At 50.9% G+C, this 18,123-nt stretch overlaps 2 protein-coding genes across 5 annotated transcripts in view; both read left to right on the forward strand.

The window, feature by feature from the left end:
* The window catches only part of Myh9 (myosin heavy chain 9), an 81,463-nt gene extending 78,437 nt beyond the window's left edge, over positions 1 to 3,026 (forward strand). Inside the window, exons 39-41 of the mRNA XM_060389111.1 lie at positions 316 to 424; positions 510 to 682; positions 1,585 to 3,026. Coding sequence (XP_060245094.1) covers positions 316 to 424; positions 510 to 682; positions 1,585 to 1,702 — 400 coding nt within the window. The 3' untranslated portion in view covers positions 1,703 to 3,026. The remainder of the gene's footprint in view (positions 1 to 315; positions 425 to 509; positions 683 to 1,584) is intronic.
* A 3,121-nt stretch (positions 3,027 to 6,147) lies between these two features.
* On the forward strand, positions 6,148 to 14,515 carry LOC110548469 (apolipoprotein L2). Of its 4 annotated transcripts, none has more exons than XM_060389113.1 (6): positions 6,148 to 6,322; positions 7,784 to 7,875; positions 7,953 to 8,020; positions 9,797 to 9,856; positions 10,158 to 10,287; positions 12,237 to 14,515. In XM_060389113.1, exons 4-6 carry the CDS (start codon positions 9,826 to 9,828, stop codon positions 13,111 to 13,113), a joined length of 1,038 nt encoding a protein of 345 aa, XP_060245096.1. In that variant the 5' UTR covers positions 6,148 to 6,322; positions 7,784 to 7,875; positions 7,953 to 8,020; positions 9,797 to 9,825; the 3' UTR covers positions 13,114 to 14,515. The 4 variants fall into 4 exon arrangements, with proteins under 4 accessions (XP_060245096.1, XP_060245097.1, XP_060245095.1 ...); XM_060389114.1 differs by having other exon boundaries at positions 10,161 to 10,287; XM_060389112.1 differs by lacking the exons at positions 7,784 to 7,875; positions 7,953 to 8,020.
* Positions 14,516 to 18,123: the final 3,608 nt, after the last annotated feature.

The raw sequence follows: 18,123 nt of genomic DNA on the forward strand, positions 1-18,123 counted from the left end.
TGTGAGGGCTGTTTCTAGTGAGAGAGCCTGTCTAGTTGTCTGTGGGCTCGGCAGAACTAAGACTGGGAAGGTGGTAGGATCATTCTGGGTCCCAAGCCTCAGTAGGTTTCTCCATAGACAGGCTTCCTCACTGGTCTCATGGGTCAGCCCAGGTCCCATCCCGAGACGGCAGCTCCTGGGTGTCCCGAAAAGACTGATCACCCCAGCCTCCAGGCCTTCGTGTGGCCCCAGGGATCGGAGGTTCCAGCTGCCATCTTGCCGGCTGTGCTATCTGTGGGAGGTCAGTATTTCAGTCACCATTTCTGTCCTATCCAGGGAGCGCCAGGCAGCCTCCAAGCAGGTGCGCCGGACCGAGAAGAGGCTGAAGGACGTGCTGCTGCAGGTGGAAGACGAGCGGAGGAATGCGGAGCAGTTCAAGGACCAGGTGTGTGCTCAGGCAGAGCCCCAGTTCCGAGTGGGCTGCGCTCTCAGAGCTTCTCACCAGGGCCCCTGGCCACCTGTCTCTGCAGGCTGACAAGGCGTCCACCCGCCTGAAGCAGCTTAAGCGGCAGCTGGAGGAGGCTGAAGAGGAGGCCCAGAGGGCCAACGCCTCACGCCGGAAGCTGCAGCGTGAGCTGGAGGATGCCACAGAGACAGCGGAGGTCATGAACAGGGAGGTCAGCTCCCTGAAGAACAAATTGAGGTGAGCCAGCCTCCCATCCCTTCACTCACCTTATTCTTGTCAGGCTAGTTCTGAGCACATGGCAGAAAGTCATTTCCCTCTAGAGCCAGTGGGCAAGGCGGAGGGGCAAAGGACAGATGCAGAGGGCGCCCACCCTAGCCTGCCCTTTCAGGGTCTCCTTCCCACTGGGACTTAGCCAGGCCCTTGAATGAACTGCATGCAGATTCTTGGCAGTTCATTTCCAGCCTATTTTAATAGTCCCATCTTGCAGCTCCAAGCCCTGTGGGGGTGTTTCCATGCTGGGGTTTTTGAAATGGCTGCAAGAGGCTTTCTGGCCTGAGCCTGCACCCCCGGGAGATGTCCAAGAGGGAATGGTGGCATCCCTATGCGGCATGAAGGGAAACTAGGTCCTGTTAGTGTTAGAGCCTTGCCGACGGCAGCAGATCTTAAAGAGTCAGAGTCGCTGTTCATCCTCCAATCAGAGGGACTCTTTGGGAAGCATGACAGTAAGACTTCACTGAGCATTCCATTTGTGTTTATTAACGTGATTGGAGGATGCCCCCAACTTCTGTGTGAACAGTTGTTCCTTGAGCTTCTGAGTCCACTTGTTTTGTTTTGTTTTATGTTTCTGGCTTGGAACTTGGGGGGCATGTGTTCTGCCCCTGAGCTGCTCGGAACGCACTCTGCCTGTTTGAGGCTTGAGCACTGGCCTGCTGCAGAAGGCAGCTCCACCTGCCTCCGCTCACCCGCCCCCTGCTGGTGGTGTGCAGTAAAGACAGCTGGGAGGTGGAGGCTTGCCATTGCCCCGATGGCTCACTTCCCCTGGCAGAGATCGTCCTGCCCCTTAGTCCCTCTAAAATCTGCATACTGGGCTGCCCGTCCCTCCTTAGCTGGCCTCACTGACCCTCTGCCTCTGTCCACAGGCGTGGGGACTTGCCATTTGTCGTGAGCCGCCGGATCGTCCGGAAAGGCACTGGCGACTGCTCAGATGAGGAGGTCGACGGTAAAGCAGATGGGGCTGAGGCCAAGGCAGCTGAATAGGACCTTCTCCTGATGCTCAAGACAGATGGACAGACGGTTCCACCTCCCCTCCCCAGCCCTCCACATTCCCACCTCGAAACTGCTCTGACCATACCCCCTCCTCCCACGCCTTACTGAGGGCATTGGCTTCCTCTGCGGCAGCCCTTTCAGTCCTCCATACCCTTCAAGAATCTGATACCAAAGAGTTCAGGCTGGCTCAAGCCGGATGACCGGCGAGGTCTTACCCCACTTGCTGAAAAAAAAACACAGCTGGTGGGCAAAGAGGACGGCCATGGGAGCGGGCACAAGAGTTTTCTATGAATCTATTTTTTTCGTCAGATAAAGATTTTGATAGCTCAGGCCCTCTAGAAGTACCGTCTACTTCCCCTGCCTTTGCCGCCAGCTCTCCCCACTCCTTCCCCTGCTGTTGGCAATCACACATGGTGACCTCACGCCTGCCCTGTGGCCCCCTTCCCTGGGCCCTTCCTGGTCCAGAAGGAGCAGTTTAGGGCTTGCGCCTCTGTGCTGGGTGCAGAGCAGGGGGTGCTCTGGGAACTCCCCCACTCCCTTCTGTGTATCACTGGTGCCTGTGCTCCTTCTGCAAAATGTCTCAGTGCAATGCCCCTCCCCTGCCGAGGGCAGACTGCCCTGGCACCGAAGCAAACCAGACAGGGCATCAGGGCCACTCTGGAAAGGCCAACAGCCCTCCGGTGGCTTCTCCCAGCACTCTAGGGGACCAAATGTATTTAATGGTTAAGGGACTTGCAGGTTTGGCAGCCAGAATAGCAAAGGGCTGGGCCCACTGTGTGCTCCTGTGCCTCTCCTAGGACTGGGGCCGAGGGTGGCTGAGCTGCGCAGCCCACTCCGCAGCTTTAGAGCTGCCTTCTACACGGATGCTTTTGAGAGAGAGAGAGAGAAAAAAAAGTTTCTTCCTCCCCCCCTTCTTGTAGTTAGTGCTACAGTTCTGGGTGTTTATGCTGCCTTTGCCATGGAACCATGTTTAGAAAAGAGTAGCCTACAGCGGTCTACACTGGTCACTGAATTCCCCTGTGCGCCTCACTGTTTTGTAAATGCTGTATTTGCATTTAGACCCCCTTATGGCAAGAAGGCTTTTTTTTCTTTTTTTTTTAAAGGAAAAACAAAACATTCAAATCATGAAGTTACATATGCCAGAAAAAGCTCTGAATTCAGGTTCCAGTTGCTGCCACAAAGGAGTGAGTGGGACTCACACCCCTTTTTTTATATAATAAAAGTGCCTTAGCATGTGTCGCAGCTGTCACCACCACAGTAAGCTGGTTTACAGATGTTCCCACTGAGCGTCACAATAAAAAGTACTATGTCCTTCTCTCTGGTGTCTGGGTGTCTGTCCACAGCAGAAGAGGGCCTAGAAGGGCTGGGCCAGCCGCAGCTGGGCCTGCTTAGTTAGCAGTTTGACCGAGAGGGCTCTGAGAAATCCCTGGCAGCGTCAGGGGCTCACAGCCCTAGACATCAGGGGCGGCCACCCTCCACGCGGGCTAAGAGGCTGGGCAGCCATGGGCCCGGGCCGGCTCAGGGCACCCCTCTCCTTCCACATGCCAGGGTCACTGAGATCATGGACTGAGGTGCTGCAGCTCTAGAGGCAGAAAGGGGGAGGAGTGGGTGGCGAGCAGAAGTCTCCAGGGAGGAGTGCTGTGCGCCCAGCACTCAGTATCCATGCTACAGGAAAGAAAGCTGTAAGAGAACAACCCAGAATGTGTCAGACCAACAGTGAAGTGCCGCGGAGAAACGGGAAGGCCTGGGAGACACTCCATCAGACCAGCGAGTTCTGATGGCCGCACCCAAGAGCAGCCTGGATCCCGCTGGATTTACAAGAGGCTTTTTACGCTCCTCTCTGCTGTTTTCACAAGTCACCGGCTCATTACTAAATGCAGCTCTTCGTGTCCTGCCTTTACTTATTATTTGTATTTATTTGCAGCATTGGGCTTGGAATCTTGGGCTTCATGCTTGTTCACAAGATCAGCTCTCCAACCCTCCACTGTGAGTGGAGTGTTGATTTCGCCTGTCAAGTTCTGTGAAGGAAGTTTTTGGCGGGTGAGAGCTGGCCTGGCTGAGCCAGCAGCTCTGTGTGGAGCCCCAGCCTGGCCGCACAACATCTGACATAACCTTTTTTTGTTGTTGTTTTTGTTTTTAATTTTATTGTATGCATTTTATTGCCTGCATGTGTATCTGCTTACCACGTATGTAGCTGGTCTTCGTGGAGGTCAGAAGAGGTCATCAGATTCCCTGGAGTTCATGGCAGCTCCTCCCGAGCACTCTCTCCTGCCCTCTGAGAGTGTACGTTCTTAACCACGTCAGAGGGTGCCGCTAGCCCTCCAGAGGGTTCAGGTGGGACCTTCAGGGGTGTCCAGTCTGGACGAAGTGGGAAGTTGTACTTCCCAGAGTAGCCCATGTTGGTTCTTCCTTTCCTGGGGTTACAGTAGCATTACCTCGTGCCGGGTAGCTTCCACAGAGCTGCTCTCAAGTTCAAAGCCGAGGTGTCGGCTCCAGGGAGAGTCCGGTTGGTCCACATATTCTGTGGCTTGTAGCAGCGTCATTCCAGTATCTGTTTTGTCTTCACGCAGCCTGCTTCAAAAAAAGAATTTTTTTTTTAAGATAAAATATCCTTTAATCCCAGCACTCAGAGAGGCAGAGGCAGGCACTGCTCTGAGTTTGAGGTCAGCCTGGTCTGCAAAGTCCAGGACAGCCAAGGCTACACAGAGAAACCTTATCTCGAAGAAAAAATGTTGTACGTGTATGTATGAATGATTTATCTGCATGCATGCTTGTGCTTCGCTTGCATGTCTGGTGCCACGGTGGTCAGAAGAAGGCATCAGATTGCCCCTGGATCTGGAGTCACATGGTTGTCAGCCGCCGTGTGGGCGCTGGGAATTGCATGCCAGCCCTCTGCAAGACAAGTACTTTAAGCCACTGAGCCATCTTTCTAGGTCCTGAAAACTTAAAAAAATTAGACTCTCTGTCTCTGTGTGTCTGTCTCCACTGCTCCATCTGTGTGTGTGTGTGTGTGTGTGTGTTGGAACAGCGCCTTCTCTCACTGAGCCATCTTGCCAGCCTCTTTTGTGTGCCTGTTAAAAGGGCAGTTGGCATTCACTTTAAAGTTCACACAAGGAATACTAGGTTCTTAGTTTATAGGCTCTATCATCATCCCATGGGAGTGAAAATTCTGACGCAGATAAGAATGTTTTTGTTTTAGCCTCAGGTATGGGGATATGGGACTGCTCCGTGCTGTCTGTAGCAGTGGACTGATTTGCCTTGTGCCCTGGCAAAGGCATGTTTCTGCCAGCTGCAGATAGTTTCTGCGATTGTGTAGAGTTCTGGGAACTTTTCAGAGGCTACCTAAATGCTAGGTCTCTGAGAGGTAGGGTTGGAGGTTGTTGGTCATTCAGGGGCCTTGGTTGCAGCTTTTCAGTAGTCATGCTCAAAGAAGAAATGAAAGGCAAGGAATTACATTCAGAGATCTCTATCCTCGTTTCCTATCTAGTGACGGGATAAAACTAGGGACGATAAAAGGTGGGAAAAAGAACCCACAAAAAGTAGCCAAGACCAGCTACATCCCACTGCAGCCTCCATTCTGCCTATAGCAGCCAGGTGCTAGGACTCTCAAGACCATGCTGTAACACGACAGTGACATCAGCCAGCCCTCCTTGGCGATGGGGGAATGTAGGGACACTCCAAGCACTACTGCTGCAGAGCTGCCTCGCAGGTGGCTCCCAGGCCCCTCCCGCCTCCTATCTGGGAAACTGCTAAACTTGAAGCTGGATCCTCTCCCGTTAGAGCTCAGCAGCCATGCCCTCAGCACTCAGCAGAGTCTTGAGAACTCCAGCCTCTTGAGTCAGTCACTCGTCCTGTTTGAAATCAGAATCCCAAGGCTGCTGTGTTCGCTCAGCCGATGTGTCTGATGCTACTGACCATCACATGCATCAAACCGAGGGCAGCTTTACCTGTGTCGCACCACGAAAGCTTGGTAACTGTGACTTAGATCCTGTCCCAAGCTATAAACCTTGAAGCCAACACCTTCGGAGACGTGATGTCCCATCTGAACAAAGACGAGACCGTCCTCTGAGTGAGATCAGTGGGCAGGCTGCAGAGGCTGGAAGCAACGGCTGCCCTCCCAGGCTGTCATCTAGGGCTGTCGGTGAGGGATGTGGTTCCCTTTTCTGTGTTTTGCAGTCCTTGGCAGGTTTGTCTGGGGTGACACCCAGTGTCACGTGCTCAGTTGAACGAGCCCCGCCCTCTCCGCATTCTCAGGGGCATCCTGTGTAGCATCCAGCTTGCCTGAGCCAAGGGTCCTCCCCGGTGTGTGCTGGGGTGGGGGTGACCAGGGCAGCCAGGTGCTTTGGCTGCTGATCCCTCCACCCTCCACTAGGTGGCGCTGTATTCTGCCTGACTTGCTCTGCAGGTTCAGGGTTGTTTCCTTTGCAGTTAGGATCCCAAGGGCTGTCCCTGCCAAAGGTTTGGGCTGAGATGCCGGTCCTTGTGCTGGCTGCGGACATCCTGGGAGACTTGCTTTTGGGTGCCACCGGTCAAACTGAGCTGTGGTGTAAGCAGATCTTCAGATGTCCGGGAGTTTCTGAGGTTCAAGATCTCTGTGCCCCAACCTGCCAAGTGAGTCTGCAGTCCGGTCCAGGCTGCTTCACCCAAGACAGTTTGAGGGACCATGTTCAGCTCTCTCTCTTCCACACTCTGATCAGAGGGTCCCCATCACTGCTGGCTCACCGCTTATATATGCATTTACCTGGTTCTGTACCCTGAAGTAGTTTTATTTAGCTGTTAAGTTAATGTCAATCCTAGTAAAGAGGGAAGACTTGATGGAAGGGAAATTATAGATAAAAAAAATGACCCCCAAATAACCATAGGCAGAAATTCGGAATGACAGGTGTCACATGTCAGAATGTTTGTCTATCTCAGTTTGAATCTTGTCTCTGCCCCAGTTTGTCTGACAGAGACAGAGTCTGACTCCTGAGGTACAAAGGGCTCAGAGAGCTAACATTCGGTCCTCTTCTTGAGCATCTACTCTGTTTCAGGTCCTGTGGGGGAAACTGAGGGCCCAGTAGTAGGGTGAGTTGCCAAGGGTTCTTGACTGGTCAGCTGACCACAGGCCAGCATCTCCTCTGAGTCCTGATATCACTACGTGGCGGACGGAGGCAGAAGCTGTTCTGGGTATCTGGATAGGCAAGGAGGCAAGGTTGTAGGACTGGAGGGGCACACTGCCAAACATTATCCACAGAGCCATCCCAGCTCTGTAATCTAAGCTCACTGGGTAGACCATGGGTGGGGAGAGAGACTGTGAATGTGAAGAGAGGCTTTCCGGGCCAACATAAAGCTTGTTTGTTTGTTTTCTTGTTTTTGTTTGTTTGTTTGTTTGAGATAGCATCTGCCTAGGAATCCCAGACTGGCCTGGAACTTCCCATGTAGCCTAGTCTGGCTTTAAACTTTTCACCTGGCCTCTGGAGTGCCGGGATTCTAGGTTTGTGCCACTAATGTAGCTTTTTAAGGTCACACCTAGTGCTTCAGTCTCTGCGTGAATGGGCCAGTGCTGGCCTCCACTGTGAACCCGTGTTTTCAATGGATGGCTTGGTCACCTGTGCTGTTGACCTCCCAGTGGCCACTGCCCACCTGTGGGCTAGGTTTGGAGTCTCTATAGTGGGAGCTGGAGACATTGGGAGTCAGGTGCCATGGGGACTGCGGGAAGGTGAGGGAGCAGGAACAGCAGGCACTACAGGGTCAGCCGTGGCAAAGACATGGCGATGCCATGGTCATTGAGGCAGGCTGGCATTGAAGGTATATGGTTGGGAGGAAGGGAGGGGCTGCAGCAGGCTTGAGAACTGGAGCGCTGACTAAAAGGAGTTTCAACTTGACCTTGAGAAGTCATCAAGGACTCCTTAAAAGGAGCAGGTTGTCTTCACTCCTTCCTTCCCTGCCCAAGGAGGATGCGCTGAAGTTGCTGGACAGGCGGGGCTTTGCTAGACTCTGCTCAGGCTCCAGCTAGGGAGAAGAGGGCTCCTATCAGAGCAGCACATCTGGTCAGGAGAAGGGCAGAGCCAACTCCATCTCCACTTCCCCCAGGGTGGCCTCTGTCCTTCCTATGAACTGAGGCACAGCCCCTGTCAAGAGGTCCACCGTGCCCACATTAGCACCCAGCTGGAGCATACAACGAGGTTAGTGCAAGGCTTTACGGAGGGGCCAAAGAATGGAGAATGGGGCCTTTCCTTGCATATCAATTTCTCTGTTTCAGGGGGACTGAGTCATCACAGAAAAAACAAGAATAACCAAGAAGGGAGGAGTCTTTATCTGGTTATGAAGGTGAAGAATATTAATGAACCTTCTGAGAACCTACTGAGAAACGCTAGGAGCTCTGGGGCCTCCTTTTTTTGTTGCTTCTGGCAGGAATAGGGGTTCTCTGTCGTGGCAGCTGGTAGGAGCCTGTGACAGCTCCAAAGAGATGGTGGGGGAACTAGGCAAGTTAAATTAGCCCTGTGGTAGTTAACCCTGGGATGGAGTGCTGGACCAAACGAGCCTCAGTGTACCAAGTGTGCATGCAGAGCAGAGCAGGATCAAGTCTGAAGGAGAAGGTAGAAAAGGGACAGACACACCGAAAGGGCGGGTGCTACCTCATCTCACCCGGTGCCCTGTTGGACACCTGCAGGATGCTCACTGTTTCTGCCAGGCCTTTGTGTGCCTGGAAAATACCCTAAAAAGTGATTCTAACTGAGTGCTCAGCCATGCCGCCCTTGGTGGAATGGCTTTTAACTTTTAGCTTTCTGCCTAGGAAGTAAGTCAGTTTCTTCTTATTTTTCTTAAATTACTTTTCTTTTCAGTTTTAGTTTTGTTTTGTTTTTGGAAATAGGTTCTTACTGTGTAGCCTTGGCTGGCTTGGAACTTGCTATGTAGACCAGGCTGGCCTTAAACTTACAGAGAGCCACTTGCCTCTGCCTCTAGAGTGCTGGGATTAAAGGCATGTGTCACCACAGCAGCCTAGACTTATTTTTCAAATATGCATATATGTAGTGTGTGTGTGTGTGTGTGTGTGTGTGTGTGTGTGTGTGTAAGCCAAAGGACCACTTGTGGGAGTCAGCTCCCTCTCTTCCCTGTGTGGGACTGGGATTGAACTCTGGTCCATCAGCCTCAGCCACAAGCACCCTTATCCATTTTGCCAGAGCTCTAGACAGATCTTGAGGGGGAAAAAAAGCTGAAATGCAGGCAAAGTTCTCTGCAAGGAGAATGTTCTTTGCACCATACTATTTACACAAAGCATTGGCTATGACATGAGCTTCAGTGGTTGGCAGATGAGCAGCACAGAGCATGTGCAGTAAAAGAGACAGGATGCAGCAGGATTCTAGGCCCCAGTTAGATGCCGGATCCTGCAGAAGCGAAGAGTGCGAGGGCCTTGGGAGAGAGCCCTGGGCGCTGGTGAATTTGTACCCTGAAGGACACAGGCCTCACTGTGTATGGGAAGCCATTTGCAATACACTGCATATGGAGGGCATCCTGCTGAATGCTCAAGAGACCCACGCTCAGTCACCAGAGCTTTGAGACATGCCTCAGAAGGGTTTGGGTTCATGTGCTGGCTCTAACCGTTTCGAAAACTGGCGATGGTGGCTAGCCTTCTTCTACATGAAGATGGGGCCACTGTGCTCCTCATCTCATGGTCTGTGTGTGTGATCACCTAATGAGGCGTACATCTAAGGAGCCCCGTGAGTCCCAGGCGGTAAACACCTGTTCCTATCATTTCCTCCCATGTGTTCCTTTCCTCAGACAACTGCCAGGACACCCCTCCTCCTTTTGACTTCTGTATACAAATTCAATTATTTCCCACAGGTGCATCATGGGTCGGTCCTAACGGGACAGGAGGCCTTTGTCTTGGCTGGAGAGGCGGACTCGGGGTGGACAGTTAGAGCCAAATGACTAGCTGGTTTCTGCGGAGGCCAGGGGGGAGAGAAACTCTGGATACTGTCTGGTCCTTGGCAGACACTGTGGAAGGGGCTGTGGCTTGCAGCCCTTAGCTGTTTGTCTTCCCTGAGGCTGTTTCCCACCTCTCCCACTTCCCCCACCGCACACTCTGTTTCCTCCTCCCTGCAGCTTGGACCAGAGACCCTGCGTTTGACACCATGGACCCATCAGACCACGAGGACACCCCAGGTAGTTACATGCCTCTGGCTGCTTCTTGCTTGTGGCCTAGACCTCCATACTGAGTGCGGAGAAATTGAGGACAGAAAGGGGGACCCCCCCAAGGGGGACTACGGTATTCTCCCAACACCAGCTCTCCAGGGGTCTCTTCCTGGCCCCGTCCTAGGGACTACAGCCAGGACTCACCTCCTCCCGATCCTGCCTCCTCACGTGGGACCAGTACAGCCTGGGGGGGCGGGGGGCTGACTCTGGGCTTGGTGTTTGTTACTCAAGCTCTTCCATTCTGTCCTCTGACCCCATTCTCCTTTCCAAGTAGCGAGCAGAAACTTCATCGAGGAAATCACGGAGTATCTGCAGCACACATCGGGCAGGGCAGACCTGAGGCTGCTGCTGACTGAAGACGGAGCCTGGGAGGCCTTCGTGGCTGAGGCTAAGCTGTCCAGGTCAGCTGTGGTTAGGCACTTCCGTCCTGTTTCTAGGTTCTCTTCTCCTACCTGTGGAGGGTGCCGCCTCATTCACCGTCCGGTGTCTCCTTGTTCACACACCAGTGCTCTCCACACACACCCAGAATTGTGCTTCTTGAATGTCCCAGAGGCACCCAGGGAAGCTGAGGGCCATCCAAAGGCCGGACACACACTGTCCACAGGTGGACCCGGGGTTTCTCACTCTCCTGGAGATCAACACCTTTAGACTCCAGGTCCCTGGGAGGTCAGAAATGACACCAAAGCCCCTACCACACGCCGCATGGCAAAGACTGAGTTCCCTCTCCAGGACATGCCTGGGAACAGAATGTTTTGGACCCTGGATTTTTCTGATTTTAAAATATTTTCAACTGTGATATACTGTGGGGATGAGATCCAAGTCTCAACATGAAATACACTGTGATTTTTTTTTCACACCTCGCACACATCTTAATTTTTCATGCTCTTTTTAATTCTTTTTAGGATTTGTTTATTTTTATCATTATCTTTATTTTTATTATCAATGTTTTTCCTGCATGTACAACTGTGAGGATGCCAGATCCCCTGGAACTGGTGTCACAGAGAGTCGTGAGTTGCCGTGTGGGTGCTGAGAATCGAACCCTGGTCCTCGTTGCTCTGTTTAATGCTCTTGTGTTTCAGTGTGGCTTGTCTCTTGAGGTCCGCTGCGGGGCTTTCCACTGTGGCATTGAGACACGGCTTGGAAGACTCCATTTTTCGGTGCCTTCCACATTCAGAATATTCACTTGGGGCTTTTCAGCTCCAATGAGCCTCCAGCCAACGTCCCCCGCCACAGGCAGACAGTCCTGGCAGGCCTCCTGAGAGTATCTCAGCAGCCGAGGGCAAAAGGAAGGCACTTCATGACACACTAGTCAACATTCCACGAATTAAGCGTGATTTCCTCTCCATTCCTGCTTGCCTGTGTTAGCAGCAGCGTCCCCTCCCTACGCCCTCCCCACCCCCAACAAATGTGCTGATGGCCACGGTGATGCCCTTGGTAAGAAGGCATCTTTATAAAATGCCTGACACTAGAGTTTGTTTGACAAGGTCTGATGTGTTCCACATTGGCCTTGAACTCAGACATAACCAAAGCTGACCTTGAACTTCTGATCCTCTTGCAAAGTACTGGAATTACGGGTGTGTAATTCCAGTATTGCTTTTATGCTTTTATGTTTTTATGCTTTTATGCAGTGTTAGGCTCCAGGGCCTCATGCATGCTAGGCAAGCACCTTACCTACTGTGCTAATCCTTGCCCATACAGAAAGTCTTTTTTTTAAAGGACTTATTTATTTTTATTTTATATGTATGAGTCATGCCTGCGTGTGTATGTGTGTACATGGTGCCCACAGAAGCCAGAAGAAGGTACTGGAGCTCCTAGAACTGGAGTTACAGGCAATTGTAAGCTCCCACGTGGGCACTGGGCATTTTACCTGTGAGCTCTGGAAGAGCAGACAGTGCTCTTAGCTGCTGAGTCAACCTTTCTAGCTGCAAGAGCAAGAGCATCTTAAACCAACAAACGAGACTTTTCCAGATTCCGGTTCTCTTCAAGTGCACCAAGCACACTCACTTAGGGAGTCAGTTCTTCAGCCCCTCTGATTTTCTTACTCATTATCCTGTACTGACAAAGGACCCTTAATAATTGCCACGTGTTCATCATCAAAAGAAAGATTCTGTATGTCTGTGAAACCCCTCCTGAGCCAAAGGAAGCACGCTGACATCTGGGCAGCCACAAGCTATGGAGCCTATAACAAACTGCTTATTTGTTTTTTTTTGTTTTGTTTTGTTTTGTTTTGTTTGTTTTCTAGCACTGGGGATGGAAATGAGGGCCCCATACATATTACATAAGAACTCTACCATTGGTCTAAATTCCTAGTTAAACTATCTCTCTCTTAATCACTTGATACCTATTACAGAGCTGATGCAGGTAAATTACGAGACGCCCTCAATTTGCTCACAGAAAACATGGCTGAGGAAGACCAGGATAGGCTCCAACATGACCCGCGGGACGTGGAGAGGTTTATGGATGCATTTCCTCAGGTGAAAATGGAGCTGGAGGCCCACATCAGGAAGCTCCGTGCCCTTGCAGACAAGGTTGACAAGATTCACAAAGACTGTACCATCTCCAAGGTGGTAGCCGGCTCCACCAGTGCTGTATCTGGGGTCCTGACCCTCCTTGGCCTCACCCTGGTACCCATGACAGCTGGGGTCAGCCTGGTACTCTTGGCAACAGGGATGGGCCTGGGAGCAGCAGCAGCTGTGACTAGTGTCTCTACTGGCATTGTGGACTCCGTGAGTGAGTCATCAGCCAAAACGGAAGCCAGCCACCTAGTGTCAACCAGCATGGCCAAAGTGAAGATGGTTGCAGAGGCCGTGGCTCACTCAGGATCCCAAATCTATTCCTTGTCTGAGAACTGCTACCAAGTCGTGCAATGCATTAAGCAGAACATCCATGCCATCAAGCTGACCAAAGACAACCCTGCCTTAGCAGCCAGTGCCAAGGCCCTCATGACCATGGGGAGCATCTCTGCCCGAAGCAGCAAGCATGTGAAGAAAGCCTTTCGGGGCACCGCCCTGGCAATGAGCAGAAGAGCCTGGATCAAGGGTATAGCCATCGCAGGTGTGTCCCTCATTTCAGATGTGATCAACCTTGTGAACGAGTCCAAGCATCTGCACAAGAAGGCCAAAGCAAAGTCTGCAGAGGAGCTGAGGCAGCAGGCTCAGGAGCTGGAGGAGAAGTTGCAGGTGCTCATCCAGATCCACGACAGTTTGCAGTCAGGCTCAGCTCAGTAACACCCTTCCTCTCCTGGAGTAGTGTAGAAGTCCGGGGAGGTGTTTGGATAGAGACAGAGGCATTTTGCGAAAGGGAGTTAAGTCCATGGTGTTCAGGACTTAGGCATTTCTTCTTTCCAAAAACTTTGTTGTGGTTTTATTTATATGTGTATGTGTGTATCTGAGCATCTGGGTGTAGGTGCCTTCAGAGGCCAGAAGAGGGCATCAGATCTCCTGGAGCTGGAGTTACAGGAGGTTGTCAGCTGCCTCGTCAGGACAGACAGTGCTTTTAACTGCTGAGCCACCTTTCCAGCCAGGGCTTGGCCTTTCTGTGGCCAACCACTGTAGGATCAATGCAGGTAGCTACTAGAGCAAAGAGAAAACAATGAGAGGCTTAAACAAGGGGCCAGAGGGGACTAGAGAGTGTGGGGGATGGGGAAAGTCAGAGGGAGAGTTCTGCATGTAGAGGAGCCGCAGAGACTTCCTAGGATGACAGGGGTGGTGGAAACAGGGGTGGTGGTGACAACCGAGCGGGCACAACAGTCGTCAAGGGACCAGGGTACCCTAGAGAACCAGTGAAATTCCAGTGACACTCAGGAGACAGTGCTGGGAACAGTGGTCGGTTTAGGGCTGGGGAGTGGCACCGAGGGGAGTGAAAACTCAAGAAACTTTGTGGTGTGTTGAGGGCAGTCAGCCTGTGGTTAAGAGATACCCCTTCTCAGAGCCACAGCTGGGTGCGGGTTGGGCTGGGGAGTGATGGACAAGCCCACCTCTCTGCTCATCTTTCTCTTCCATAGACTTTAGTTCAATGGATATTAACCAGCTATTCTAGGGAAATGGGGCCTCCCAGCCTGGAGATCCCAAAACCACAGGTAAGGAAAACAAAACCTTGGAACATGGCTCAGGGACTGTGATTAGGGAGCACTCACCCTCATCCTAACCTCTGAACTGCTGCATCCACAGCTCCTTCTAGGGGACAATGGCCTCGTTCAGGTGTGGAGCACAGCCTTTTGGGAGATACAGAGGTCCTTGCGCTCACAGATAAGCATGGGGGTGGGGGTGGGGGGACCAGGAATGTTAAGCATCAGGGTTGTTCCTTCAACGACAAGGAAGGGGGAAACATAACCTGTTATCTGCCCATGAGGTTGGAAGCAGGCAATCATAACAGTTTGGTGACTTCCTGTGCTTTCTTTGTGCCCAAGACCTACCAGATCCTCCACCACCCCCAGACCCTTACTATGAATTTGTCCATCTATCGAACCCATCTTTATGAAAGATGTCACGTTACAGAAAGAGTCTGATGCAGTCATGTCTTAAGCTTTACTGAGTTATTACCACGAAGAAAGTGTTCACCAACTTGCGCTGTGTGTAACTATGCTTAAAATAAACTGCTTCTGGGTCAGACTCCTAAAGATTGAACCAACTCTGGCTACTTAGTCGTGATTAGACAAATCACCTTTCTTGCCTCTTGTGGATTGTTACTCTACTGGTTGTGTGGCTGCAGAGATCACCACAAAGGCCTATCCCACAAGGTGGCACTCTGTCTTCAAGCTGGCATCTCCCAGCTTACCCATGCTGAATACCCTTCTAGCCATTTCAGTAGTGTCCCATGTGGTCACTTCTGGGGTTGAGAGTCACTAAGCAGCAGCCTTGGTGGGGCATGGGCTGTGATATGTGGATAAGCACAGCCTCTCTCCCTGCCATGTGGTTCCAAAACATCTTTGGAAACACCAAAGATGTTACTGGGATGGGCAGAGGTCTGGTGGCCACAAAGGCTTGTTCTTCCTCTGAGTATAAAGAGTTTCATAGGGCTGGGCATGTAGCACACACCTGTAATCCCAGCACTTGAGAGGCAGAGGCAGGCAGATCTCTGAGTTGGAGGCCAGCCTGGCCAACAGAGTGGATTTCAAGTCAGACAGAGCTACATAGTGAGACCCGGTCTCATCCACCACCTCAACAAAAGGGCTCCTTAGGTAGTAGAGCTTTTCAGGAGAGCATTCACATGGGACAGGGGGGTTGTTTTGTTTTGTTTTAACTCTGGCCTCATTTTGGTGCCATCATCTCCCCTAAGTTTCTGCTAACCTCTAGACCTATTCCTATTGGAGGGCTAAACTCCAGCCAGACCCTTTGCTGATATCCAGGACACAATTCGGAGGACCCTTCCAGATAGAGAAGATGGGGAGATGCTCTCTGCTTATCAGGATCACCTCTAGCTGGTGTCCCCCAGCTCACCAGTGCTAGCTACATCTTGTGTTGGGGCAAGACTCCAGAGTGTCTGAGCAGGGCTGAACACCAGCAGCTAGGTGTTTGAATTTGAATCCAGCCTTCATGGTCCTCTCAGGACGCTCGGTGCCCACTCATTCAACTCTCAAGTGTAGCATCCTATATTTTATTTGGGGTTACTTATGCCTCTACCTCCCTTCCAACCTCCCAATCATAGGTTAGAAAGGTTAGAAGGGACAGGGGATATAGCCCTTTTTAGACTTATTTCTGGCTGGTAAGGGTTGTCAGGTTCTTTGGGAAAATACCAATGAATGTCAGGGTATCTAGCAGTCTAGCAACAGCAAACAGCAAATACAGAAGGACGAATAAGCAGCCGCCTTCTTCCTCTGTCCATTTCCTTGAAGTACCTTCCTCTCTCTGGGCACTGGCATTTATATCCTCTCAGAGTCCTCAGAGTTAAACTAACTACAACTGGCAAAGACCGTGCCCCTCTCAAAGCCAACATGAGGCTGTTCTCAGCTGTGGACAAACTAAAAACAACTGCATACCCCACACTTGGGATTAAAATAAAAACCTGTTCATATACCATAACTGAGTTTATAAAGAATCTAACATTTCCACTACACTCAATGTTTTTCAAACTGAAGATTTGCAGATGCCTGTTCTAAGCAAGGTCATTCATGCTTGGGGCCCCGGGGTATGATGGGTCTGTTTCACACGACAGAGCTGTTCCACCACTGCTCTCCTCTCCTCTTAATGACACGTGATGTCACTAAGAGAGGCTGGCCCCGTTTTTCCTATGTGAAAACAAATGAGATGCCTCCTTGCCATCTCTGTCCTGGTATCCATGAATCCTAAGCCACATGTAAATGTGGTAAATAACCCCTCCAACTTGGGCTCCCAAATCTGGAGCAAGTATGGAAATGCCCAAGGGTGTTGGAACACATCCTCAGTGACAGTGCCTGACCTTCTCTATGGGGTGGTGGTGGTGATGGGGTGTCTGTGTTCTGCCTTAGATACCATGTGCCTTTTTTTTTTTTTAGCTTATCCTTCTTTCCCAAGCCTTTTCTCAAGCTTCCTGCTGATTTGGGGCACCTTAGATGCCATCCAAACACATTTATTGCTGTTTTCCTCATAAAATAATCGATTTTGTCACTTGGCTTCTTGCCAAGATTGCTGATTGGTAGCCACCAAGAGCCCAAGACTGCCTTATTTGTGCTAATTAACAGGATCAACTTTGGAATGGTAACTGGAGTATTGCTTCAGACTAAGGGCATTAATGAGCTCGTGCCTTTGTTTCCCAAGACACATCACTGCTGAGCACTGGTCAAGCCAGAGAGTTGAGTCCCTGTGTCATGGGTGTCCCCCATGGGTGTTACTTCCTTTTGAGCCTCACTGATACATTGAGCCTGTCAATCAAGCTGCTGTTAATTTTGTTTTAGGCATTTTTGTTAGAGACATAAAACCCAGTGGCCTCCGCTGGATGGTCTTACTGGAATTGCCTCTGTGGTGATTTGAATAAGAATGTCTTATATATTTGAATGCTTAGTCACCAGGGAGTGAGTGGCACTAGTTCAGAAGGATTAGGAGGTGTGTCATTGAAGTAGGTGTGGCCTTGTTGGAGAAAGTATGTCACTGAAGGTGTGTTTTGAGGTTTCAAATGCCCAGGCCAGGCTCAGTGGCTCTCTTCCTGCTACCTGCAGATCTGGAGGTAGAACTGTAGGTGCTGCTTCTTAAACTCTTTTTTTTATTGGTTGTATCTTATACTTCCACCTCCCTTCCACCAACCCTCCAACCCTAGGTAGGAAAGAAAGAAGGTGAGAGAGAGAGAGAGAGAGAGAGAGAGTATAGATCTCTTTACTATTTCTAGCTGGGTAGGGTCCTTAGGTTCTTTGGAGAGGGGCAATACCAATCTCAAGCATCACAATATCCATGTAACCAGCAACCTTCTTCTTTCTCCATCCATGTCCTCAAAGCCTTCTGTCTGTCCATCTCCTCCAAGTCTCAACATGCTTGAAGCATATGTCTCTCTCTGGGAGCATCATTCTCTCTCTCTCTCTTCCTCTCCTCTCATTATACCCTCTCAGAGTCCTCAGAATTAAACTATCTGCAGCTGCCAAAGACCACGCCCCTCTTCAGATTGCATGAGGCTGTTATCAGCTGTGGACAAACTAAGGCAGTCCCACATCCCACATTTGGGATTAAAACACAAGCATATTTACATATGTACCTGAATTTTTAGAGAACCTTCACTGCATAGACTGCTCAGCTGCTTCTCTGGCACCGTGTCTGCCTGGTCCCCATCAAGTTCCCTGCTATGGTGATAATGTATAATGTACTAGCCTCTGAAATTGTAAGCAAACCCTAATTAAATGCCCTTTTCTTTTTTACATAAGAGTTGCCATGGACAAGGCGTCTCTCCACAGCAACAGAACATTGACAGCCCCCTGTCCCAACCATGAGCCTACTGGCACACCTGCAGCTCCCAAGGGCACCAATGTCAGCTGTTACACTCAAGAACCTGAAGTATGACAGTCAGGGGAAGGGAGGGTGTGAAAGTTAGTATAAGGTAAGCTGAAGTCATGTACCCTTTGTGGCTTGTGCTTTCCTGGAAACATTCAATAGAGGTGGCTTCATATGTGTCTAGATAGTCTTAGGTATTTGTGTACATTTGGTCAGTGTCCCAACAGTCAAGACCATGTGTGCCTCCTTGGGCTCATTCACCGTTACCTGACGGGTGCTCCAGGTCCATGGTGAACGGGTAAGGTGAGTCAGCAGGTTGTATGTGTGGCATATGACAGGGTTGTT

Source organism: Meriones unguiculatus, chromosome 8 (assembly GCF_030254825.1).
Source record: "Meriones unguiculatus strain TT.TT164.6M chromosome 8, Bangor_MerUng_6.1, whole genome shotgun sequence".
NCBI classification, from domain to species: Eukaryota; Metazoa; Chordata; class Mammalia; order Rodentia; family Muridae; genus Meriones; species Meriones unguiculatus.

What these genes read in the sequence shown, in the direction of transcription:
- LOC110548469 (XM_060389113.1), top strand. Translation starts at nt 9,826, where the DNA reads ATGGACCCATCAGACCACGAGGACACCCCAG. An exon ending in AGACCACGAGGACACCCCAG is followed by an intron (nt 9,857 to 10,157) that starts GTAGTTACATGC and finishes CTCCTTTCCAAG; the next exon opens with TAGCGAGCAGAAACTTCATC. An exon ending in GCTGAGGCTAAGCTGTCCAG is followed by an intron (nt 10,288 to 12,236) that starts GTCAGCTGTGGT and finishes TACCTATTACAG; the next exon opens with AGCTGATGCAGGTAAATTAC.